Source organism: Delphinapterus leucas, chromosome 15 (assembly GCF_059928025.1).
Source record: "Delphinapterus leucas isolate spDelLeu-1000000601 "Yukka" chromosome 15, BTC_Dleu_Yukka2, whole genome shotgun sequence".
Lineage (NCBI taxonomy): Eukaryota > Metazoa > Chordata > Mammalia > Artiodactyla > Monodontidae > Delphinapterus > Delphinapterus leucas.
Genome location: NC_143143.1, coordinates 65,036,869 through 65,062,188, shown reverse-complemented (window position 1 = coordinate 65,062,188; position 25,320 = coordinate 65,036,869). Strand labels below are relative to the sequence as shown.

Genomic DNA, 25,320 nt, shown 5'->3' with positions numbered 1-25,320 from the left:
CTGCATTCCTCAAGTAAACCCACTGCATCCCTCTCTCCAAACGTAAACCAGTGATTTCTCACGAAAGATGGCATTTGGTAGTGAAAAGAACTTTTGACCTAAGAAGCATAAAATACAGCTTTCACTAATGGTCTTGGCTTCTACTACACTAAGTTTTGGACCTTGGGAAGTTATAACTTCTCTAAGCCACAAAGTCTTCAGCTCCAAAATGAAGGTGATATCATTCCCCTGAAAAGTTGCTTTGCAGGTTAAGTGACGTAATTCTATGACAATGCCTAAGGGTGCCTGGCCTACATAGAACGGTACATAGTTAAGTCTCGTCCTTTCCTTCCTCTGAGAGAACTCTTCCGAGGGTAATGTGAGAAGATGCTGAGAGGGAGCTGGAAGAAAGGCAGATAGGTTTTTGAAAGCCAGTTCTACCCAGCCCACAGCACAAAGAAATCTCTCTGTCACAAATACGGTTTTTTCAGGCCTGCAAAGGCACACATCTCTCCAAGACAGATAAACACTGACACCTCCTGGAGGAAAAATGCATCTCTTCTCTCGGATTCCACACCCCTTCCAATCTGGTAATATTAAGTCTCCTAAAGCTCATTTTGTCCTTAGAGAGCCTGGGGTTGGAGTCTGATGGGGCAGGAATAGCTAGGTCCTGTGAAGGTATCTGATGAAGCTCTCAGGGGCTGACGAAAGAACGGCTTCTTCCAAACACCGCCTTATCACACCCCAGCCTCCCTCAGTCGGCAAATGAGGCCTAACTATACTCCCTGAGGGCTCAGGAGGAGCACAGAAGAGCCTCACTCACCCCAGTGGCTTCCAGCCGCTTCTCCAGCTCTTGGCACCAACTCCGGTACTGCAACACCTGGGGCAAACAGAGCAGGACACGGCAATGGGCACGGCTGGTACCAACAGCCCAAAGCAAAGGTCCCCAAGGGTCGTGGGCAAATGCGCTGTGAATGAGGGACTGGGTGATGACAGTGAAGTGAGGCCATAACATCTTACAGTTTCCATTTGGTCATTTAATCATATGTTCTCTACAGCTCTTGTATTGGAGAAGGAAGTTCATGGGCTTTGGAACCGGAAAACCTAGGATCAGGTCCTAGCTCTAGACTAGGAGAGCAAACCTAGACAACTAACTGACCCCTCATGAAGGTCACCTTTGAAAGGGACATCGTAGATGGCTGGTGGAGAAGTTGTAGACATCAAAGGAGAGCTGTTTAGGACATTCCCACCACGTGGCTCCATCTTCTGCAAACCTCATCCCGCTTCAGTCCCCAGCCCCAAGTGTTCTCCTCCTTCCCCTTCCTGAAAGGGCAGCTGCCTCACCTTGGCCTGCAGCTTCCTCACGAGGGTTGCTTGCCTTTGCTGAGCCTCCTGGGAACTCTTCAGCTTCCGCCAGGAAGCTGCTTGGTTCTCTGCCATCTGCTGCTGTAGCGCCAGCACTTGCTCCTCCAGCACCAGCTGCAGTGACCGGGGCTTCATATTGTTCAACCCAGGGCCCCCTGTCTCCATGGGGGCACCAGACAGTAAGTCCACAGATCCCTATGCAGCCAGAGGCTGTTCGCTCCCAGCAGGCTCTCTAATCATTGCTGTGTCCCTTGGACCTCCTCTTGAGCTGGGGACTAAAGCACACAGTGGAGTTGAAAGAACTCCCTAGATGACTCAAATTTATTCAGCAAATACTCATTAAGTTCTGTAAAATTGGGTTGGACAAAGTACAGTCCTCCTCAAAGCTTTTCAAATACTAAGATGGACCTAATCTCTAAAGGGGGGGGGAACGTGATGAGCATCATTTCCCAAATTTATTGGACCATGACACAAGTTCACAGGACTAGTGTTTCCTGGCATGACTTTTGTAACTCTGCACTCGACCAAGAGCTCCTAGTTTACCATTGCGTCCCTAGTGCCTGGCACAGTGCCTAATAAACATCTGCTGAATGAATCACTGAAGGTGATTTTAGGCTAGCAGGGGAGATGGACACAACTACAATACAATGTGGTCTGTGCAGTAATAACAGAGGCATCACAGGATAGTATGGGAAGACAAAAGAAGGACATTTAACCCAACCTGTGGGGCTGCGAACAGTGTGAATCATCATCATCATAATTAATACTTGTTAAGTGTTTCTATGGGTCAGTCACTTGAAGTGCTTTACACATACCATGTCGTTTTGGCATCACAAGAATCTTGAAACCTTCCAATGCTTTCCTATCATACTTCAGCATTGGTACTATTTTAACTTTACACATGGATGAGGAAACTGAGGCTTACGAAGGCTAAGCCTTAGCTGAGAAATCAGAAGGGTTAAACAATTTGTCCTAGTTCATACAGTTGGCATTTGGTTGACTAGGGATTTGTAATACAAGCAATCTGACTCTCTGACAGAGAGTAGCAGGCATTTCAGGCAGGGGAACCAAAAAACAGAGGGAAGAAGGAGCCAGCTTCAGCAGGATGGCAAACCCTCCTCATCCACCAGGAGATGGGCCAGCACAGGGCAATGGGGGCAGGTGAGGGAGGCCAGCCTAACCAGTGACTTCAGAGACACCCAGGAGACGGGAAGGCAAGATGATCAAGGGTTTGGGGTGCTAGTCCAAGTTCTGTCTCTAAGGAGCTCTAGGACCTCGAGCACGCCACTTCCTCAGGCTCCTCATCCAAAAATGAGGGTGCCCAGCTCCACGACCTCTGAGTTTCTTAGGCCTCTAAAACGCACCATAACCTGGGGGCAGAGGAGGGGGGTAGAGTTCTCTCACCTTATCAGCCCTGAGACACCCATCATCAGGTTTGAGGAGTATCTGTATTTCCAGCTACCTATCAAGAAAATGGTCTATTCGAGCTGCCTTCTTGGCAGCACCAGTCTCATAATCTGAAGAAAATGGCATATGCAGCGAATGCCAATGTAACATTTGCACACACAGTGGGAGTTTCAGGGGCCCCATGTCCCTTTAATGCACCAAACTGTTGATCTTCTACATCCTGGCTCTAATGCCACTTCCTATCAGGTCCTCCCAGATGTATCCAGGAATAATTTATCAGTTTTATAGCCATATATACAATATATATAAATTTATATTTAATGTGTAGAGAGAATGTCTATGTTACATCTTATCATTACTATTTGTCTATCTTCTCCACTAATTTGTGAGTTCCTCAAAGGCAGGAGCTAATTCATTTTGGTCATTAGTAGCTTGTCAGCAATGCATAATGAAGAAATGCATGTGGGCCTCACTCCTGGCAGATCTAAACCCTTGGCCAGAGGTTACAAATGTAGCCTGCGGGTTCTTTTCAATCGTTGTGTGGCCTATACGATGGTTTTTAAGAACTTAAGTTAGGTGCCAACATTTACCATTGGCAAAATACATATAAAAATTCATATTTCTGGCTCCTTTGGATAATCAGCATATCTAGTGACCCCTGACCCACATTCCCACAAGGCGACAACAGGCTGCAGTGAAACAGTGTCTGCCCCCTTTAGATAAGGCATATGCTCTCCAGTTCACCTTAGACTCAGGCCCCTGCCCTCTCCCTCACACCGATAGCAGATTTTAGTTGTCATGTCATTGCACTTGTGCTATTGTTTTTCTTATAACAGAGTTACAGAGGAAAACTCAGCTTACTAATCACCTCCTGGGCAACTGCAGATACCCAGGTTTGCTGAGCTTGTACTAGACAGTAAGGAAAGGGCATAAAGTAGGAAGAGTACAGTGGTACCAGTAAAGGCATAGTGGCACCAACACTCCAGGATGCCTCTTCCTAGCTGATCAACTGGGTTATTACTTCCAGTGTCCTCCCTTTCTGCCCTTCCTTTCCACCACAGCTGTGAAATGCTGGCTCAATCTCTCTCTTCTGGTTGGAGGCACAAACCTGCTGGGAAGTAGCTCTTACCGACAACACGACTAACAACAAGAGTAGCTCTGAGATGCTTCAAGGGACTTGAAGAGCCTTTTCTCCCCGAACACTGTGAGGGATGGGCCAGGCTTTTGCAGAGTGTCAGAGGCCCCAAAGGCTCCCTAACACTCCTTTGAATCCCTATCCCCAAAAGCATTCGGTTAAACTCCATGAAATTGCCGATATCTGCCCTTTTTTTAACCTAACAAAATGATAATTTCATGTAATTCAACCTAATATAATAATATTATATATATTTATAATCATATATTTATATATATTATACAAACCTAATATATAAGCAGCCCTCTCATAGTTCCTGGAATTCTCCTATTAAATCCTCTTTTATTCTTTTTATTTATTTATTTATTTATTTGTGGCCATGCCTCGTGGCTTGCAACATCTTAGTTTGATCTGCGCCCCCTGCAGTGGAAGCTCAAGAGTCCTAACCACTGGACTGGCAGGGAATTCTCTAAATCCTCTTTTAGAATAAGGTTGTTGTTAATGTGTATACATTATTTTAGAAAATGATAGTAACACCTCAGTAAAAAAATGGAATTATATTAGAATTATATGATTATTTTACTTTAGCAGATAATTTAAAAATTTTAGAGCTATTTAAAAATTTAGTCCAACCCTCTCATTTTACAGATAAGGAAACTGAGGCTTACAGAGATGAAGTAACTTCATTTTGTTCATATTTTATTGGTATGCCCCATTTACTTCAAAAATGATGCGAAATTGTAGCAAATGTACCATACTAATTTAAGATGTTACTAACAGGGGAAACGGGGTGCAGGGTATATAGGAACTTGCTGTACTATGCAAGTTCTGTAAATCTAAAATTGTTCTAAAAAATAAAGTTTATTTAAAAAATGAATTGAATTGTTTTATGATTAACGCCCCCACCCCGCCAAAAAAAAACAAACAAAAAACCAGGAATAAAAAGATGGAGGGAACAGAGAAAAATTACAACAGGAATTTTTCTGAAATTGAGATTCAGTTCTGAGCTTCCTCAAGACACAGTTCAGCACCTTTCATTAACACACTGTCAGATCAGCCAGAGAATAAATAAACTAGCATAGCTCCCAAAGAAAGGTAGGTTTCAATGGCCCTCAGGAAGGAAAAGGTCAGTAGCTGGCAAATGGTAACAGACTGAATTGCATTCAATGAGAATGGATGTCAGTGTGCTCTGTAAACTGTAAACCACTGAATAGATGTTATCATTACCACAGGAAAAGGAAAAAGATTCACTTCTTTTATACGTTAATTTACCCTGTAAACACTCATGAATTCCAGTTTAGCATCAGGTAACTGGCCACAGTGATACAGAAATGAGGAAGACTGACTTCCTACTTTTGCTAGGAACCAGACTGGGAAGGGCAGTGACCTCTGAACCTAGGGTGAAGAGTGAGACAAGAGTGACATAAATTATATATTTTGTCTCATCTCATCCAAATTCTTCCAAAAGGAGTATTTAAATAAATTTAAAATAGCAGCAACACCACCTAAACTTGAAGTAGAGGTGTAAATGTTGCAAGGACTAAGAGGAGAACTGGTATTATTAAACAGAATTTGTCACTTAAAGCAAAAAAGAAAAAACACGTGAGGGCACAGACATTTTATTTCCTGAGAAAAGAAACTATATATATATATATATATATATATATATATACACACATATATATATTTGTCTGGAGAGACAATTTGTTTCTTATTCCAGAAAAAAAGAAATTAGCACACAGCTCCTTATATAAATCTCATATGTGGGCCTCTCTCTCCATCCTCCTCCTACCTCTAAGGCCTCTCTCCCTTTAGTCTCCTCTGCTGGCTCCTCCCCACCATCTCAAGGTTGGAGGCCCCAGGGCTCAGGCTTCAGACCTCTTCTCCACCTACATTCATTTTCTAGATAATCTCATCCAGTTTCATGGCTTAGAACTGTACCTATACACCCATGACTCCCAGTGTTACATCTCCAGCCCATCTGGCACATCACACTCCTATACTAAATCCAAACATTTATTTAACTTCTCCATATAGATGTCTAACAGGCATCTCAAAGTTAACTCATCCAAAAGTGAACTCCTGTTCCTCCAATCTTCCCCATTTCAGTACGTGCTAATTCCATCCTTCTGGTTGCTCAAGCCCAAAGGCCTTACAGTTATACTGACTCCATTCTCCCACAGCCTATAACCAATCCATCAGCAAATCCTGTTGGCTCTACCAGTTCCTATCGCTTCTGACCCACCCCCACCATCATCCTGAGCAAAGCCACTCTTGGCTTTAAGGTATGCCCACAAATTCTTTGATACTCCTCCCTTCAAGAGGCGGAGCCTAAACTCTCTCCCCTTGAGCATGATCTGGAATAAAGTTAATGAAGCTGAATAAAGTAGAAATGACTTCCAAGACAAGGTCATAAAAGGGCTCCCCTTTCTCTAGCTCTTGCTCTCTCCCCACTCTCTCTGCTGTGTCCTGAGGACACCCAGGCAGCCCTGTGAAGAGGCCCAGTGGTAAGGAACCACATCTTGGGAGCAGACCAGACATCAGTTTGACTGCAATCTCCTGAGAGATCCTAAGCCAGAAACAGCCAGCTGAGCTGCTCCCAGATTTCAGACCCACAACTATATGAGATAATAAATGACTGCTGTTTCAAGCTGCTAAGTTTTGGGGTAATTTCTTGCATAGCAGTAGATAACTAACACACCTGGATAACTGCAAAAGCTTCCTAGGTGGTAGCAATGCTTCTACCCTTGCTTTCAAAATTTGCTTTTTCTCAGCAGAATAGTCAGAGTGATCCTTTTAAAACAGTGACAGGGACTTCCTGGGTCGTCCATTGGTTAAGACTCCGAGCTTCCACTGTAGGGGGCATGGGTTCCATCCCTGGTTGGGGAACTAAGATCCCACATCCCACATGGTACGGCATAAATAAGTAAATAAAGCAATAAATAAATATTAAAACAGTGACAGATTCGGTCACTCAGAACCCTCCAGTGGCTAATCAAGAGTAGAAACCACAATCACTGTATTGGCTTACCTGGTCCTAATTATTTGATCCCAGCCTCCAATTGTTTTGATTCCATTTCTTACTCTTCTCCCCTTTGCTCACATCCCTCCAGACACAGCCCTCCTTGCTGTACATGCTCGGAACACACCAAGCCACACACTCATCCAGGGCCTCTTCTTCCAGTTACCCTCATGATTGGCTCCCTTGCCACCTTCTCTGTTCAAATGTCCCATTCTCAGTAAGTTGTTCCTTAACCACCCAATATAAAATACCACCACCCCTCCACACAAACTGGTATTTTTCTTTTCTTTTCTTTCTTTTTTTTTTTGGCCGCACCATGCGGCACGCAGGATCTCTTAGTTCCCCAACCAGGCATTGAACCCATGCCCCCTGCAGTGGAAGCAGGGAGTCTTAACTACAGGGCTGCCAGAGAAGTCCCTGGTATTTTTCTACTTACCTTACCATGCTTCATCTGTCCCTATCTGAGTATTATGTGTACTATATCTAACCCAATGTACATTTCCCAAGTGCAAGAATATTGTTTTGTTGACTGCTGTATTCTCAGCTCCTAACAGTGCCTGGTATATAGCAGGTACTCATTAGATATTTGACTAAATGAATGGATATAAGAACATTAGGCAACATGATCCATATCAAAGGTCTTACAAAATGCTGACAGTTCTATAATCTTCTAAAAGGTAAAAACAAACAAAAAACCCCAAAAGAAACAGATCATGTAGTCTGTACAGCACTTTACTCTCTCACAATTATTTGCAATCTTCATAAAAAACACTTTGAGAAGTAATTATTGCCTTCATTTTATGGACAAGAAAACTAAGGCTCAAAACACGGAAGGGGTATAACTGGTCAGCGGCAGAGCAAATACTGAACCCCAATCTGCTTCAAAACTCTACACCCTTCCATTACAAAATGCTGCCCCCTAAATCATGAAATATGAAATCACAGCTCTGGGAGGGACACTTTCTAAAGGGTGTGAAATGATGAGGTCTAAGTCTTCGGCTCTCTGATGGACAAGGACCAAAGAAAGGTAGAGTGTGACTGAAGGAACAAGGGCTAGCACCAGGTTCTAGCTCCTCATGAACTCACTCTGTACATTTGGGAACATCAATTCTCCTTTCTAAGCCTTCTCATGTGCATCACAATCTTGGCCTCCATAACTCATGGACCTAATGTAAACACCAATTCAACAGACATTTACCAAACCCAAAGGCAATCCAGGAATTATTACATGCTCTGGGGACGGACAGCCTAGAATTCGTATCCCGGCTCCACTCACTTATTAGTTGTGGGACTCTACGCAAATTGATCTAAGAGTGCCTTAGCTTCTTCGCGCATAAAATGTTAAGATATAGAACCCACCTTATGGAATCGCTCTGAGGATTAAATGGGCCTTTACAGGTAATGCATTTCGTAGCACCTTTGTGGCTGTTCAATAAATATTAGCTATTATTATGATCATCACGTGCTAGACCCTGGGATACAGATAAAAAAGTCAAGGCATAACGCCCCAACAAGTGCACGGCTGTAAAAGAGATGCAGGAAAAGTAACTCGGTGCAATGAGTGCAAAAACCCAGCAGCGAGCTAACTGCGCCTTCAGAAAGCGGTTGGAAAAGGTTTCCGAGGAAGTGCTATTTAAGGTGGGTCCCGAAGAATGAGCGTTCCAGAGTAGGGTGGCGAGTAGGACTGGACTTTCGGACAGATCACATGCAAAGCCCCAAAGGCAGAGGGAGCCGCAAAATTCTGGGAGCCAGGAGCGGGACGCTTAGGAGAGCGCAGCGCCTTATCGGACAACCCCGGGCTCGGGAAGATCCCTTTTTACGCGGACTTGGAGCGCAGAGTGTTGGCGGCAGCAGCACGCGGACACACCCGCCTAGGACAGGTCCCAGCCCCTCTCTGGGCCTCGGCCGCTGCCCGAACGGAATTCCCTAAGGCGCTCTAAGAGGGCCGGCCTCTGGGCCTCAGACCGTTAACCCGGGCACCTCCCGCCTGCCCTTGAGGCCCCACCTCACCACGCTCGGCTCCCGCAGATTCCTCGGGTGCTCCTCAGCGCCGCAGCGCCTGAAGCAGCTGCTAAGGCCCCGGGGGCGGGGGCCCACCAAGGGGCTGGGGCGCAGGCCCCGCCCCTCAAACTCCCGCCCTTTCGGAGGGCCCCCGCCCCTCCGTGCAGCACGCCTAAGGACGGACTGCGCCACCTAGGGGCCTCCGCCATGTTGAGTACTGGCAGCCGACTTAAAAGTGTGGCCCAGAAGAAAAAATGGGTTAATATTAAGAGATATTAAGATTCCCTCGCCAGAAATGGGGACAGCCAGGCTTGCTGGATTCGAGTAAGGGAAGTTTTAGTAACAGAAAAAAACTTGCTCTCAATCATACCCCTTTTGGCTTCGGGATTACACATTGCGCATGTGTGTGGTCACCTGGTTCTAGGTGCGCCTGCGCACTGTTCCACCTACAAACCCGAGTACAATTAACAAGGGCGCTTCGTCGGGATACAACTTTGTCTTCAGACCCCCGAAGCCCCAAACGGCTCCAGGCAACACAACACTCACAGCGTAGTTATTCAGTGTCATTTGAACACATATGGCTTTGAACAGGGTGTTTTCTTTGCCTGAATGTCCTGCATCCGTCCAGAGAACCGCAGTTTGTCCAATTTTATGCGTGAACCTGATTTTCTCTAGAGGACTCTAGAGGCGTTTTTTCCATAGCGTTTTGTGCATAAATTATCAATGCACTTTCATTCACCTGCCTCTCTTCTCCACTCAGTGGGTCTAAAGTTTTAGTTGGGATTTAAAAAAAAACAAAACTGGAGAACTTCTTAAAGTGCAGACTCTCGGATTCCCCCACTAGAGAGTCAGTAAACCAGGCGTGGAGCCCGGGACTCTGCATTCAAGCAAATACCTTGGGTGATTCCCGATGCGTTGGGAACATATTTTGAGAAACACTGTATAAGATTGTGTATCTCTAGCACCCAGCACAAGGCTTAGTACAAAATAGGAGCTAAGTAAGTGCTGAGTGAATAGATGGATGTATGAATGGATAGCAGGAGTGAAACAGGCAATTCACAGCCAAAGGGAACCTGAGAAAAGAACACTTTGATAAGAGTATCTTTGTATTTTTCTCCTATAAGAACAAAACAAGTTCTTAATAGTTACTGAGAAAAAGAGAAAGTAAGTGAGGGGTGGGGGGAGGACAGTGATTCTTAAAGGCAAACTATGCTGAGAGGGAAGAAGAAACATCCCAGACATTGGACAGACAAAAGGATGCAAAGACTCAGTTGTGTGGGAGTCTACCCCAGGGAAATATTCTCCCAACAGGTTGTGTGCAAGAATGTTCACTACAGTATTTGGAATGTTACACCAACCTCAGGGCATCTGCAACCTCAGGGAGATGGCATACTTTGCCATCTCCTAAACCAGTTTACCCCAAACTCTTGGATTACCTGACAACTTCCCCTCCTTCAGGTCTCAACTTAAATGGTACTTCCTCAGCTAGGTCTTCCCTGATCATGTTATGTAAAGTAATACCCTATCATTTTCTATTGCAGTACTCTTTTCATAGTACTTTTTACTTACTTATTTTGGTTTACCTATTATCTTTCTCCCCCTTGAAAATTTAAGCTTCATGAGAATAGGAGGCTATCTCTGACTTATTCTTAGCATTTAACACAGAGCCTGACACAGGGTAGGTGCTAAATAAGCATCCATGAAATGAACGAATGGAGTCAGCCTCAGTATTACAAAGGTTAATGACATAAAATCTATCAACAAACTACATAATACACTTTAAGACCATGAAGAATAAGCAAAGAGAATTAAAACAAACAGTAATCTTTGATTTTTGTAAAAGGGAATTCGTTCATTCATTCCCTTATTCATTTACTCATTCATCCAACAAACATTTATGGAATATTTGTTATGTGCTAGTATTGGATAATAATACAATGTGTTAACAGCAAGTTGGAAATTGTATTAAAACATAATAAAATAGTACAACTGGGTATTTTGTCTGGGCCAGAGAAGAAAGTGGAGTTAGCTGATGTGTGAGAGTGGGTAGCATGCCCCCTAGAGATTCTGTAGGCTTTGAGAGTACATCAGCCTTCAAACATCCTATGAAGTGCCAGGAATGTTTGGGACAAAAAAAAAAGGTGCTCATGTACAGCACTTGAATTGCTTGGGACCCAAGAGCCCTGTAGGGAAAGACTTAATCCAGCCACAGTTAGAGTCTAGCCATGTTCAAACCTGTCTGATGAACTAGAGTGGGGAGAAGGCCTCAAAGGAGGCTGGATTGGAGGGAGAGACAACGAATCAGTTGAAAGAAAACCAACCCTAGTCCCCTCCAAGTGAACTGGAGCTCTTTCTTTATGCCCTAAATTCCATCTCTGGGAACATGCTTTTTATCTCAACCCTTTTTCAGGACTGTAAAGTGGATCCCGCACCCCAGGCTTGCTCATTATTTATAGATATTCCCCTTGCCCCATACCAAGAGGCTGCCTGGACTGACTGACTTTCTTTATTTTTAAACTTACATATGTGAAATTTCAAAGTGATGGGCTAAAAACCCATATATATATCTCTCTCTATATATATATATTTTTCTAATAGCTTAAAATCTGTTTTAACGTTCTTAAATCCTTTATGGTGTCAAGAGAATGGAGGATAGAAAATTTGTGTGGAGATATTTCTGGCTGTGAGTCCCCACCCTTCTCAGGGAAGATGTAACTGCTCCAACCAAGTGATCGGAAGAGGGGAGTTCCAGGAGGGTTGGAGGTACCACATCCAACCCCATTGCAGTTGGGGAGCATAATGACCGGATCTACCTCCTGCCCAGGAAATCTATCAACAAGAGACAAGCCTGCTAACTGATTTGGTGGCAGACCCAGGAGAGTGCTGCTGTGTTGGGGTTGTCCTGCTCTCCCAGAATTTGTCAGGGAATGTTTTCTGTAGGCTGGATGGGGACTAAGTAAAAGAAGGAGAGCTGCATAGGCCTATCCTGTGTCCTGTTTGGTAGGGCCTCCTAGAGGGGTAAAGGGACTCCAGAAGTGAGAAGACAAATGACCATTGGCAATAGAGATGCCTTTGCTAAGAGGAGTGCAGGAGAGGGCTCCAGCAGGGAATCCCTGAAGAGCCCATAAAAGCCCTCCATGATGTTTTGTTGATGGACAGAAACAGCTAAAAGCATCTGCCAAACCCAGAAAACACAAAGCCAGCTACGACACGAATTCAAAGAAGACTTTTCCCACCCCTTTCTCCATCTTCCTCTCCATGTCAGCACTCTGAGTGACCAAAGTGAGCTGAGGATGACAGGGGAAAAATTGAGGAAAAAAAAATAACCCTCAGTCATTCCCCTCTTTCTCACTGCAAGCTAACTGCCAGAAGCAGAGCTTGAGGCACCAAAAGAATATAGCATCTTGTAATAGATTGTGAACCACTCGCTGCTTTCCATCAGAGTCCATTTATTTATCATTAAACAAATATTGATTAAGAACCTACTATGTGTCAAATCCTGTGCTAGACACTGGGAGAGACCCAAAGAACAATAACACATGGACCCTGCCTAGAGCCTCAGTCCACAGACTTAAGTAGAGGCAGGTGAGTAATGTATATTTCACACATTTACAGGGTGGTAAATTCTGTAAAGAGGGAGTGGCTGGCTTCATAGAGGTGGTGACAATATAACCTAATTATGAAGGATTAATCTGCTGAGCAGACAAAGGCAGGAAGGGCATTCCAAGCAGTGTTCTTGGAACAGTGATGTGCAAAAGCATGGATGTTTGGGGATTGCCGGGGATTTCCTCTGGGCACTCCTCTGGCTGATTCTGCCACTTGGTTGTATCATATGAGTCTCCCTGGATTTATAATTAGATAATAATACAATCCCCTCCATCAGCTGGGTATTCCTCCCGTGGCGCTGACCCTGTCTCAGTGGGCAGGTCTCTTTCCAGTCCTTGCCCCTTCCCACTGACCAAGTCAAGCTCTAAATACCCACTCACCCAAGCTTGACATTTCTTTGAAGTGGGTGCCATTTGCTCACCACCATTCAGGGCTTGGGCAGTAAAAAGATGTATAGGGACAGCTCCCATAGGACTGGGTCCTCTCTTTCCTCAAAAAATGAGCCCTTAGACTTCCCTGGTGGTCCAGTGGTTAAGACTCCAGGCTTCCACTACAGGGGGCACAGATTTGGTCCCTGGTGGAGGAACTGAGATCCTGCATACCATGAGGTGTGGCCAAAAAAAAATAAAAAATAAAAAAAATTTAAAAAAAGATGAGCCCTTAATTATATTCTAACCTGAGACTCTATCTGCTGCCTCAGGTGACACAGAAACTAAACTCTAAGAATCTGGACAGGAACCAGGTGGAGAAACATGGCAGGAAGAATGTCGGGCTTGGAGGCAGACACACTCACCTGAGTTTGAACTCCTGGCTCTGCCTTGTGTTTTGAGCAACCCGCCTCGCCTCCCCTCTCTGAGCCTCAAATTCCTCCGCTGCAAATGGGGATAATAATACTTACCTCTTAGAGTTTTTACGTGCAAAGTGGGAGATAAAGTAGATGAATGGAGGGAGGAGTGGAAGGAGTCCAGCAAGAATCTGAGGTTTCTGAGCTCAAGAATGACAATAAGGTTTCCAGGTCCCTAACTATTAACAGTGGTTACCTCTAGGCGGAGAGATTGGGGAGTGGCTTCTTTTAATTTAACACCCTTTGGTATTGTTTCACTTCTATTTTTTTTACAATGAAAATTATTTAAGTTTGTAATTTAAATATATTCAGTATAGAAATCATACTTAAATAAAAAGGTTTTTGTCAAAGCTTATATTGCATAGAAAGTCATCCAGGAGATGGATAGAAATGGTTGTTTCTGAGACGGTCTGGAAAACTGGGGGTCTGGAGTGGGAGGGGGACTTCCTGTATATTCTCTTGTACTGTCTGAACTTTTTTCATCATGAATTTGTATTACCTTTCTTTCTAATACACATTACTTTTTAAATTTTTAAAAAACATTTTTTAAATATTAAGAAGTTTTAAAATAAAAATACTTTAAGTAAAGAATAAAAGTGAAAATGTGTGGTTGCTTTGTTTGTGCACCACACCTGCAACAGGCAAAAACACACATACACCCACATGCAGTTTCCAGATTATAGTATCTGCAGGGAGTGGGATGGACCGACCTCACTGGAGCGCCCACATGCTCTGACAAGGTGCAGTTCCCGAGGAGCTCAGCTGGGGGAACCATTGAGAGCTTGGTGGAGAAGATCCCAGAGGAGTGGCAGCTCCTGGGACGTTTAAAACAGCACAAACCGGAATGATGATGGGGATGTGGGGGAGGATTAGGCGGCTCTGCTCCCGCTGGGGTGCTCTGGGCTCCCTGGATGGGGATGGCCCATGCCCCACAGATTATAAAAAGCACAGATGGAGGTCCAGGGGCTGCAGGCCCTCCTCCCAGGCAATCCCTTTCATATAAGGTGATGCCAGGAAAGATCAATCCTTCCTTGCTGTGGGGAAGAGCACTGGATTCAGAGTCATGAGTTTGGGTTGAGTCCTACCGTGATCATTTCTGGTTGCGTGGCCTTGTGTCAATCACTTAACTCCTCTGAGACTCAATTTCCTCATTTGTGAACAAGGACAATATTAACAATTGACTTTTTTTTTAACCATAATTTATGGAGTACCTACTATATGATAGTTACTGAAAGAAAGGTGCTCTACATATGTAAATACATTTAGTTCTTATAAGCAGTCTGTGAAGGAGATATTTTTATTCTAATTTTACAGGTAAAGAAACAGGTTCAGAGAAGTGATTTTTTTTTAAAGATATAAGTAATAGGTAATATTTATGTAGAGCTTACTTTGCATAAGACACTGTTTTAAGAACTTACGACAAAAATTTGTAACAACTTTGAGGCAGGTATATTATTATTAACCTCACTTTGTATATGAGGAAACTGAGGCACAGAAAGTTTAAATAATTGGCCTGAGATTACACAGCTGGTAAATTAGGGAGCCAGGACTTAAAGGCAGGTAGTCCAGCTCTTAATCATTATGTTAGACAAATCTCCTACTTAAAACTCTGCACTAAAATTCTCACTGCACTAAACATAAAATCCAACTTCCTTTCTCTGGTTTCCAAGGCCATTCTCAATGTGGTCCTGGCATGATCTGACCTCATCTATCACCTCCCCCATGCTCACTCTGTTTCAGTCACACCAGCTTCTCCCGGTTCCTCAGATATGCCAAGCACATTCATGCCACAGGGCCTTTGCATTTGCTGTTCCCTCCACCAGGAATGATCTTCTCCCAGACCTTTGAACAGTTCATTCCCTCACTACATCTAGATCTCTGCTCAAACATCACCCCCTCAAAGAGACATTCCTATCTAAAATAGACATCCCTTTGACCCTGCTTAATTTTTCTTCACACACTTAGAATTCTCTGAAATTACACATTTGTTTGCTTGTTTGTCTGTCTTTTTCACCAGAATGTGAGCACAGACTTGGTAGTCCACTGTTAGATACAGTGCTTAGGCCCAGGATGTAACACATGGTAGACACCCAGTGTATAGTTGATGGATAATTAAGTACATAAATGAATGAATACCCAACGTCACCCAATTGGTTAGTGGCAGAGCCAGGACACAAACCAAGTTGTTTGATCCTGGAACCCATACTCTTAGCCAGCTCTAACCCATGCTGAACTGACTCCGAGAATTAGGAGATTCAGATAGCATAAAGAATGTGAAGCCACTTTGAAAATTGCTAAGTGCTTGAAAAATGATGTTGCTGCCGCTGCTGCTGCTGCTGATTCAGTTAACTGCTCATCTGTGAAATGGGTATAAAAAATACGCTGGCCTGCCAACTTTAAGAGGATGTTTTGTGGAGTGCCTGTGAGATGGATAGGGAAACATGTAAAAAAGTTAAAGGCTCTACACGGTAGAAAGGACTGTAAAGGTTGTTTGCATGCCAGTGGCTTCCCAAGACTCCCATCTTCTACCTCGAGTTTGACATTAATATTGCTGACAGGAGAGGGGGAGGTAGGGGGACATGGGGGGGGCGGTGGGCGAAGGACTCTCCATCCCAGTAATTAAACATGTTGGGACTGAAGTGCTGCCAGCGGCAGCATCTGGTTGCAATTACCAGAGGGGACCGAAGTGATTAGTCACCTTTATAGTGAGAGCCAGGCCAGTCCCCTGGGCTCCTCCCTGGAGAGGGCCTTCTAAGCAGGCCCAGAGTCCCCTTCCCCGACTCCCACCCCATTTCTGGAGTTCTCTGGTCCTCAAATAATAGCCCTGCTCAGAGACTCCTCCATGTTCCCAAAGTCCCAGCCCATTGGATGAGACCTTGACTAAAAGCCAAGAATACCATAATTGCCCCCTACCACCCTTTCACTTTTCGTGTTTCTAGAAGCTAGGTTAGGATTCTTTGGTATAAAATGTGTCAGAGAGGGAATTAGGCTTAAAAAGTAATTTAACCTTTCTGAACTTCAGTTTCTTCATCTGCAAAATCAGGGTACTGAGAGTATCTACATCATAGGGTTCTTGTGAAGATAAATAAGATAAAAATGCAGTGCGATACAAAGGCCAGAGTCTAGTTTACTCCAGTATATGCTCAATAAATAGCAGCTATTATTATTTGCTGAGTACCAGGCTAATCACTTATTTTTTAAATGAATTTATTTATTTTATTTATTTATTTTTGGCTGCATTGGGTCTTCGTTGCTGTGTGCAGGCTTTCTCTAGTTGCAGCAAGAGGGGGCTACTCTTCGCTGCAGTGCGCGGGCTTCTCATTGTGATGGCTTCTCTTGTTGCAGAGCACAGGCTCTAGGTGCGCAGGCTTCAGTAGTGGTAGAATGCGGGCTCAGTAGTTGCAGCATGCAGGCTCAGTAGTTGCGGCACACGGGCTTAGTTGCTCTGTGGCACGTGGGATCTTCCCGGACCATGACTCGAACCCATGTCCCCTGCATTGGTAGGCGGATTCTTAACCACTGTGCCACCAGGGAAGCCCAGGCTAATCACTTTTTATAATTTATTTAATTGAATCCCCACAAACACCCTGTGAGGTAGGTACTGTCATGATTCCTGTTCAGAGTTACAAAAAGGTTTAGAGGCTTCCAAAGATAATATAATATACTAAACCATATAGCAGAACTAGAATTCAAAACCAGGCCTTTTTGTCTCCAAGAGCCCTTACTCTTTATAAAACCATGTTCAAGGGCATCTTGATTGTTTGATTTATTTTTGTTCATTTGTTTGTTTGTTTATTTTGGCCACGCGGCTTGTGGGATTTTAGTTCCCCTGACCAGGGATTGAACCCGCGCCCCTGGCAGTGAGAGCGTGGAGTCTTAACCACTGGACCGCCAGAGAATTCCCGATGTTTTTGATTTATTCATCCCTTCATTTATTCACTCACTCAGGCTTACAAAATACCTAATTCGTGGCAAGACAAGAATCCCTTCCTTTCAGGAACTCAGAGTCCAGCAGGGAAGGCACGATATGTCTGTAAGTAACTATACCTTAAAGTAGAAAATGATGGCTTTTGTATATAAGGGCCGGTTAGAGATTCATTCATCCATACGACACACTGAGAACCTGCTATGTGCTGGGCCCTGTGCCCAGCCCTGGGAATAATTGAAAGATAAATATGGTGCCGTCTAGTCATAATCTCATGGGGGAGACAGGTATGTAAATAAATTATTACTGCTATAAGGAATTACGTTATGATTTTTTAAATATGAAAAAAGTACACAGAGTAGAAGAAATGAACTGTGTCGGAGACAGGGGGGCAGAGGCAGAACTGGATAATCTTGGAGCTGCCAAAATGGAAAGGGGCACAGAAAATGTGTGATGGCAAATCAGGAGTGTGTATTTTCTGGTGAATGAGGGAAGGCTTCATGGAGGAGAGGGCACATGAGTTGGCACTTTTCAATGGGCAGGTTTTAGAGAGACGGAGGATTGGAACAAAGAGATCCGGGAGGCCTAGAAGCCAGTTATAAGGGAATTATTTTAGGACAGGCCGTGAGGAGGACTGAGACAGTGAGGCAGTGGGGATGGAGAGGATGAAGGAACCCCAGAGATGACTGCTTAAGTGGACAAGTCAAAAGGGAAGCCAAGTGTTGTGAATCTGGGCAACCGGAGGGAGAGTTAGGAATTCAGCTCTTCCTTAAAGCTCCCCCTGAACAGTGTCTGGTAGTGTATTGATCCTTTGAGATGGGAAGGTGGAGCTGTCCTGGGGTTTCTGACCTAGGGGCACCAGATGAAGCTTGAAATGGCCAAGTTATGCAGCTGTGCTCTGAAGATCAGCAAGGATCTGGACGTATCACCATGAAAAGGCTGGTCGAGCACCTGGACAACCGGGCTGTGAGTTTCATCTTCTTTCATTCATCAAATGCTTACTGAGCTTCTACTCTGTGCCAGGTTGTGCTGGGAAACCAATCTGGTGACCTTAGAGTAGGAACAGATCTCTATCGGGCAGGCTCAAAGAATCTCGGATTAAGAAGGAAGCCTACCTGACTGCTTCTACTGCTGCTATACCTCTCACAGTGTGACAAGTGTTGTAGCAAAACGTTCAAGAAGGGGTAATTGGCTCTGTGTGGGGATCTGGGAAGGCTTCCTGGAGGAGGTGAAACTTTTTTTTTTGACTGCTTTGGGACTTCGTTGCTGCATGTGGGCTTTCTCAAGTTGCGGCGAGCGGGGCTACTCTCCGTTGCGGTGCGCGGGCTTCTCCTTGCGGTGGCTTCTCTTGTTGCAGAGCACGGGCTCTAGGCACGTGGGGTTCAGTAGTTGTGGCTCGCGGGCTCCAGAGCGCAGTCTCAGTAGCTGTAGTGCACAGGCTCAGTTACTCCGCAGCATGTGGGATCTTCCCGGACGAGGGCTCTAACCCCTGCCCCTTGGATTGGCAGGCGGATTCTTAACCAGGGAAGGAGGAGGTAAATTTTCAGCTGAAGCTCTCGGGATGAGGAGGACTACCTCCCGTTGTGGGAGTGAAAGGAGGGTATTCCAGGTAAAGGGAACAGTTTTCCCCCACGAGTCCAGCTGCAATTGAGACTTCTTCCAGAACTACCAGAAAAGCACTGTGTGGGAAATCATTTTTCCAGCCTCCTGAAGGGGCCGCTGCTGCCCCAGGCAGGGGCTGCCACCTCTGGACTCAGCCAGTCCCTCCCAACAAAACTGAGTTTGTCTTTGCTGGGGTGGCAGTGAGGTACACTCTGGATCTGCCTCCATCTAAGGAGTGGGCTCAGGGTGGCAGCGCCCCCAAAGCCTGAAGTAACAATCTGAGCTCAGTCAACGGCATCTGGGGGGAGGGGTGTAGTGGGTACTGATACTTTTCTGTCTCTGGGTCACCACAAGTTTAATAAAATAAAAGAAACTGTGAGTAAATGCTGCCATCTGTACTGCCCACCCCCCAACAACAAATCAGGTCCCAGACTAGACGCAAAGGTTGCTTTAAAAACACCCCAAGGACTTAACTGAAAACCCACACTCCTCATGTTTCTGGGGCTTAAGATCCTTGAGTTCACTCCTCAGCATCTCTCCTCAGGAAGGTGGGGTGGGCTGTCCCGTGACGTGGAGGTAAAGACCCGAGAGTCTGCTCCGTGGGACTGAGAGGCCCCCCCCAAGCCTAGAAGCCCCCCTCGGGGCTGTGTGCCAAAAGCCCCCATGAGCCATGGCCTCAGAGGGCAGCGGTGATTTTTTTCACATAAATATATCGCACTTAAATGAGTTTAGACAGCATGACATCAGAGAGTAATTAAATTGGTTTGGGTTGGAATTCCGTTTCCAATTCCTGAGTTCAGGTTTGTAAAAGATTTTTCTGAGCACCTGCAGGCATATGTGTGTGTGTGTGTGTGTGTGTGTGTGTGTGTAAGTATTTTCACTGGAAAGGATTCAAAACTTAAAAAAAAAAAAAAGAACTGGAGCACACAGGCAGCATTACGCCATTCTTCCTTCTTGGAAAAATCCCTCAGCCTTATACAAGCCTCCTTCAAGCCCTCAGTCAGTTGTGCAGGAGAAAGGGGGCGGTCGGCTTTCTCCTTTCAAGAACGAGTTATTTTCAGCTGCTGACTGGAGACGGTGCACGTCTGGATACGAGAGCATTTCCACTATGGGACTGGATACAGACACACACCCGGCAGACTTCAAGAGCCTCAGACTGAGGAGAAAGCCTTTCCTTCTGCTGCTACTGCTGCTGCCGCTGCTTTTGAGGGTCCACTCTTTTCATGGTTTTTCCTGCCAAACCAGAGGCACCTCCGCTGCTGCCACTGTTCTCTTTGGTGTCATTCAGCGGCTGTCCAGAGGATGAGACTCCCCAAAGTCCTCACTTTCTTGCTTTGGCACCTGGCTTGGCTGGACCTGGAATTCATCTGCACTGTGTTGGGTGCCCCTGACTTGGGCCAGAGACCCCAGGGGGCCAGGCCAGGATTGGCCAAAGCAGAAGCCAAGGAGAGGCCCCCTCTGGCCCAGAACATCTTCAGGCCGGGGGGTCACAGCTACGGTGGGGGGGCCACCAATGCCAGGGAAAAGGGGGGCACCGGGCAGACAGGAGCCCTGACACAGCCCAAGAAGGATGAACCCAAAAAGCTGCCCCCCAGATCGGGTGGCCCTGAACCCAAGCCAGGACACCCTCCCCAGACAAGGCAGGCTGCAACGCGGACTGTGACCCCAAAAGGACAGCTTCTTGGGGGTAAGACACCACCAAAGACAGGATCTGTCCCCAGCCCCTTCCTGCTGAAGAAGGCCAGGGAGCCTGGGTCCCCTCGAGAGCCCAAGGAGCCATTCCGCCCGCCCCCAATCACGCCCCACGAATACATGCTCTCGCTGTACAGGACGCTGTCCGAGGCTGACAGAAAGGGAGGCAACAACAGCGTGAAGTTGGAGGCTGGCCTGGCCAACACCATCACCAGCTTTATTGACAAAGGGCAAGGTGAGGGGGCGGGGGGGGGCAGGGGCACGGCTCAGAGGGAGGGGCATCTGCATGCATGGAGGGGGCTCTCAGAGCCCCGCCACTGCACTGGTGGGAGACGGTGTGTGCATCTGGCCTGGGTGGTATCTGGGACTTACCTCACACACTCCAGGTCCCAGGCTGTTGGCATGTCAGAGCTGGAGGGCACCTGGGGATCACCAAGTGCCATTCCTGCAAGGTGCAGAGGGGGTTACTGAAGCCTGGGAAGGAGATAAGACCTGCCTGTTGGTGGCAGAGTTGGGGACCAGCCTCTACGACTCTTGATTACCAGGCCATGCTCTGTGCTTATGTGAATTGGCCAGACTTTCCAGGCTGCAGAGGGTTGTAGGTTTTCTCAGATGGCAGAGAGAGAAATTAATCTCAGATACCCATGGTTCTCCCACTTTGCCTTTGGGCTGGGGGGCAGAGGGGACAGGATAGGTGACAACAGTAAATGAGGCATAATGGAGTTCTGGAACAACCTCTAGATATACGAGGTGGGGCAGGGTGGACAACAGACCTAGGGTCTAACTCACCGTGTGACCTTGGGAAAGCCCCTTCTCCCTTTGGGGTCTCAGTTTCCCCATCAGTACAACCCTATGGAGGTTGGATTGGGTGATTTCTGAGAGCCCTTCAAATATGAAAACTTTTTGTCCTGTCCTAAACACACATCATTTTTATCATGAACCCAGGAGACGATCTGCTCCCTTCACTTCTCCCTCTGCCCACCCCACCTCACTGTCTTGGCTTTTCCTCTCAACTTGCTGTGTGAGCTCAGCAAGTCCCTTCCCCTCTTAGGGCCTCAGTTTCTCCATAAGTGTGAAGAGGAAGGTGGACCTGATTGCTAGAGTTGCTGGCAGCTCATATGTTCTGGTTCTGGGAGTCTTGGGACTTTGGCTGGCAGGGTGGGGGAAGGGTCAGAGAGAGGAAGAGGCTCCTCATTAGAGCTGGCCAGTGGGGGAATGACAGAGTGGGGGGAGGCACAGAGGCAGCAGGTCTGGCTGAGGTTGGGGGAGGTGGCCTGGCTGCCTGCCCAGCCAGAGCAAGCTGTGACCCCTTGGGGAAATCATAAAATAAGTCCCTGTGCCCCCCAGCTCTAAGGGAGCTTGGAGGGGGGAGATGGGGAGTTTAAAGGCCTAATTAGCTTCTAGAGCAATATTATGAATGTTTCCCAATGGCAAATCGGTATTTAGGAAGGAAGGCATGCTGATTCGGACATACTATTGAGCTTCTTATACACACACACAGCCTTATATTTATACGTACATGCTGAGTCACACACATACGTACACACGTGCACACACACCTTACATATATACAAGGAATCTTCTTACATATATATAGACACATATACATACATACCCTTCAAATATTCACACAAGCCCAATCATACATGCATATAACATGTCACTCACATATGCATTACTTTTCATACTCACATGTGAACTGAACCATACATACACACACACACCAACTGTCATTCACACACACACACACATTCACGTACCCAGCAGGGTAAGAAACATACACAACAAAATCATTAGACTGGGAAGCCAGGAAAATTGGCTTATAGACAGGCTTTTTTGTTAACTTGCTGTGTGACTTTAGGCAAGTCACTCCCCCTCTCTGCCCCTCATCCATAAAACAAGAACACTAAGGTCTTCTTTAAGGCATGGTATAGTAGAAGCAGCTCAGGATTGGGTGTAAAAAGTTCTAGGCTGGAATTCCAGCTCTGCTTTTTCCCAGATGGGTGACCATGAGCAAGTTACTAACTTCTCTGAGCCTCAGGTTCCTCCCCTGGAAAAACAGGGGTCATTATAATGCCCATTCCACCTATCTTACCAAAGAGAAATCATATTGGATAACAGATGGGAGAGGGGCAGGGTAGAAGGCAGTTCTAAGGCTGATGGACCTCTGCTATGCATCTCATTGACACAAACACCCAGAATCACTCAAATCAGCTACAGCCACATCTACAGATCAACAATCCTACTTGGTTGACTGTATAGGAAGCTCCCTTATTTTGAAAAAGGCTCCCAGTGGTTTGGGTCTTGCCCTCTGTCAGAGTGGGGAAGAGGTTAAAGAACGTTCTCTCGAGGGGAGAAGAGCTGTGGTCCTCCCCTGAGGCCTTAAGGTGACCAGCTCCCTTGGTGAGGTTGTAGGGAATGACTTATGGGTGTTCTCTCTAGATGACCGAGGTCCTGCGATCAGGAAGCAGAGGTACATGTTTGACATTAGCGCCCTGGAGAAGGATGGGCTACTAGGGGCCGAGCTGCGGATCTTGCGGAAGAAGCCCTCGGACACAGCTAAGCCAGTGGCCCCCGGCAGTGGGCGAGCTGCCCAGCTGAAGCTGTCCAGCTGCCCCAGCGGCCGACAGCCGGCGGCCTTGCTGGATGTGCATTCCATGCCAGGCCTGGATGGATCTGGCTGGGAGGTGTTCGACATCTGGAAGCTCTTCCGAAACTTTAAGAACTCGGCCCAGCTGTGCCTGGAGCTGGAGGCCTGGGAACGGGGCCGGGCCGTGGACCTCCGTGGCCTGGGCTTTGACCGGGCTGCCCGGCAGGTCCATGAGAAGGCCCTGTTCCTGGTGTTTGGCCGCACCAAGAAACGGGACCTGTTCTTTAATGAGATTAAGGCCCGCTCTGGCCAAGATGATAAGACCGTCTACGAGTACCTGTTCAGCCAGCGGCGAAAGCGGCGGGCCCCACTGGCCACACGTCAGGGCAAGCGGCCCAGCAAGAACCCCAAGGCCCGCTGCAGTCGGAAGGCGCTGCATGTCAACTTCAAGGACATGGGCTGGGACGACTGGATTATCGCGCCCCTGGAGTACGAGGCCTTCCACTGCGAGGGGCTATGCGAGTTCCCCCTGCGTTCCCACCTGGAGCCCACGAACCATGCAGTCATCCAGACCCTGATGAACTCCATGGACCCTGAGTCCACGCCACCCACCTGCTGTGTGCCCACGCGGCTGAGTCCCATCAGCATCCTCTTCATTGACTCCGCCAACAACGTGGTCTATAAGCAGTATGAGGACATGGTCGTGGAGTCTTGTGGCTGCAGGTAGCAGCACTGGCCTCTGTCTTCCTGGGTGATACATCCCAGGATGCTGGTCACAAGAGCCCCTCCACGCACTCCTAGAATCACAGAGGGGTCGGGAAGCTACAGCCAGGAGCATCTACACAGCCTGCGTGAAAGGGGATTTCAACAGCCTTGTTCACTCTCAGAGTGGGAATTGGGCTGAAGGTCTCTTTCTATCCACAAGTCCCCCTGTCTGAGGATCTCTGCCCTTCTGCTGCTCTGACTGGCGGGGACAGGCCCAGGGAGACAGACTCTGAATGGGACTGAGACCCAGGAGGCCTTGTCTTCCAATGAAACTCAGCCCACCACCTCTCCTTACCGGGACCTTCTCGATCTCTGGACTCTCCAGGGAGGACTCTCCTTGGGAGAGGCACAGGTGCCACCTCCTCCTTGAATTACCATTGTGCTTGATGACTTTCCGCCCCTGGGGCAGATGGATGCTGGTTGGGCAGGGGTGGGAAAGAGGGGGAGTGGGTTTGGGCATGGGTGTGAGGCTCTTAGACTGTTAGATTAAAATGTACATTGATGAGATAAAAAACAAAACCATGCCTAAAACTGTGGCAGATTTCTTATTTACCCCAGGGGACCCAGTGACCCTTCAAAGAATGACTGTCCCACAGAGGGGAGGCGGGCTGCCCAGAGCAGAATGGGACAGAGAGCACAGGCTGAGCAGGGCCAGTGCTACCTCTAACCCCATTCCTGGTTTTCTTCCAGAGCTCCATCTATTCCACTGAGGCATAGCAACAGAGTTAGGTTTCCTTTTTGACATTCCTTAGTCAAGTTTGTTGCCTCCAAAATGGATCTCTTAAATGGGAGGGAAATTGGGGATTTCATTTCCTCTAAAGTCATCCCCACTTCCTTCACCAGTGTCTGCTCTGTCCCCTCTCATCCCCACATCATACTCACAGAATCAACTGGTCGCCATTTAAAGGGCCCTCCACCTCTCACTGGGGAACGTGGGCTGCCACGATCTCCTCTTCCCCTATTGGGGCATCTCTTTTCTGTCACTGACCACTGTTCCTCACGTGATCTTACCTGTGATCTTATCTTACCTGCTACCCTCCAGTTCGGCACACATTCCACCCCTTCACTCCAGCTCTAGAAACAACTGGAGCTCCTCCCCTTTATATTATACCATATATAAATACATAATTATACATTAGTAACCTCCCCACTGACCTTACTGACCTTAGACGGACCAATGCCAGACACATTCCTGCTTGGGGCTTGGCCCAGACTAAATGCCCACTTCCCTTTTCCACTAGAACCTATGGGGAAGAGCGAAGCATGAGCTCTTGGGAGGGGAATACAGCCTTCTGGTAGGGAAATTTGGGCACCTGAGTCCTTGTTCCAAGGGCTCAGGACCAGGTTCTGCCTGGCTGAAGAAAGGGAGGACCAGCAGAAGAAAGCC

At 46.7% G+C, this 25,320-nt stretch overlaps 2 protein-coding genes across 3 annotated transcripts in view; one reads left to right on the top strand and one right to left on the bottom strand.

The window, feature by feature from the left end:
* CEP250 (centrosomal protein 250) overlaps positions 1 to 9,038 on the bottom strand; it is a 47,453-nt gene extending 38,415 nt beyond the window's left edge. Inside the window, exons 1-2 of one of the 2 annotated variants that reach the window (XM_030762924.2) lie at positions 1,324 to 9,038; positions 803 to 859 (exon numbers count right to left, since the gene is read on the bottom strand). In XM_030762924.2, the coding sequence (XP_030618784.2) occupies positions 803 to 859; positions 1,324 to 1,509 (243 nt within the window). In that variant the 5' untranslated portion in view covers positions 1,510 to 9,038. Of the gene's footprint in view, positions 1 to 802 lie in introns of both variants that reach the window. The other variant, XM_022592566.2, reaches the window with a different exon arrangement.
* Positions 9,039 to 20,188: 11,150 nt separating this feature from the next.
* GDF5 (growth differentiation factor 5) lies at positions 20,189 to 23,965 on the top strand. Its single transcript, XM_022592955.2, has 2 exons — positions 20,189 to 20,813; positions 23,021 to 23,965. Exons 1-2 carry the CDS (start codon positions 20,189 to 20,191, stop codon positions 23,893 to 23,895), a joined length of 1,500 nt encoding a protein of 499 aa, XP_022448663.1. The 3' UTR covers positions 23,896 to 23,965.
* The last annotated feature ends 1,355 nt before the right edge of the window (positions 23,966 to 25,320 follow it).

Bases quoted from the DNA above. Each gene is read 5' to 3' on its own strand.
- GDF5 (XM_022592955.2), top strand. From the start codon at position 20,189: ATGAGACTCCCCAAAGTCCTCACTTTCTTGCTTTGGCACCTGGCTTGG. The intron at 20,814-23,020 runs GTGAGGGGGCGG...TGTTCTCTCTAG, and splicing joins CTTTATTGACAAAGGGCAAG to ATGACCGAGGTCCTGCGATC.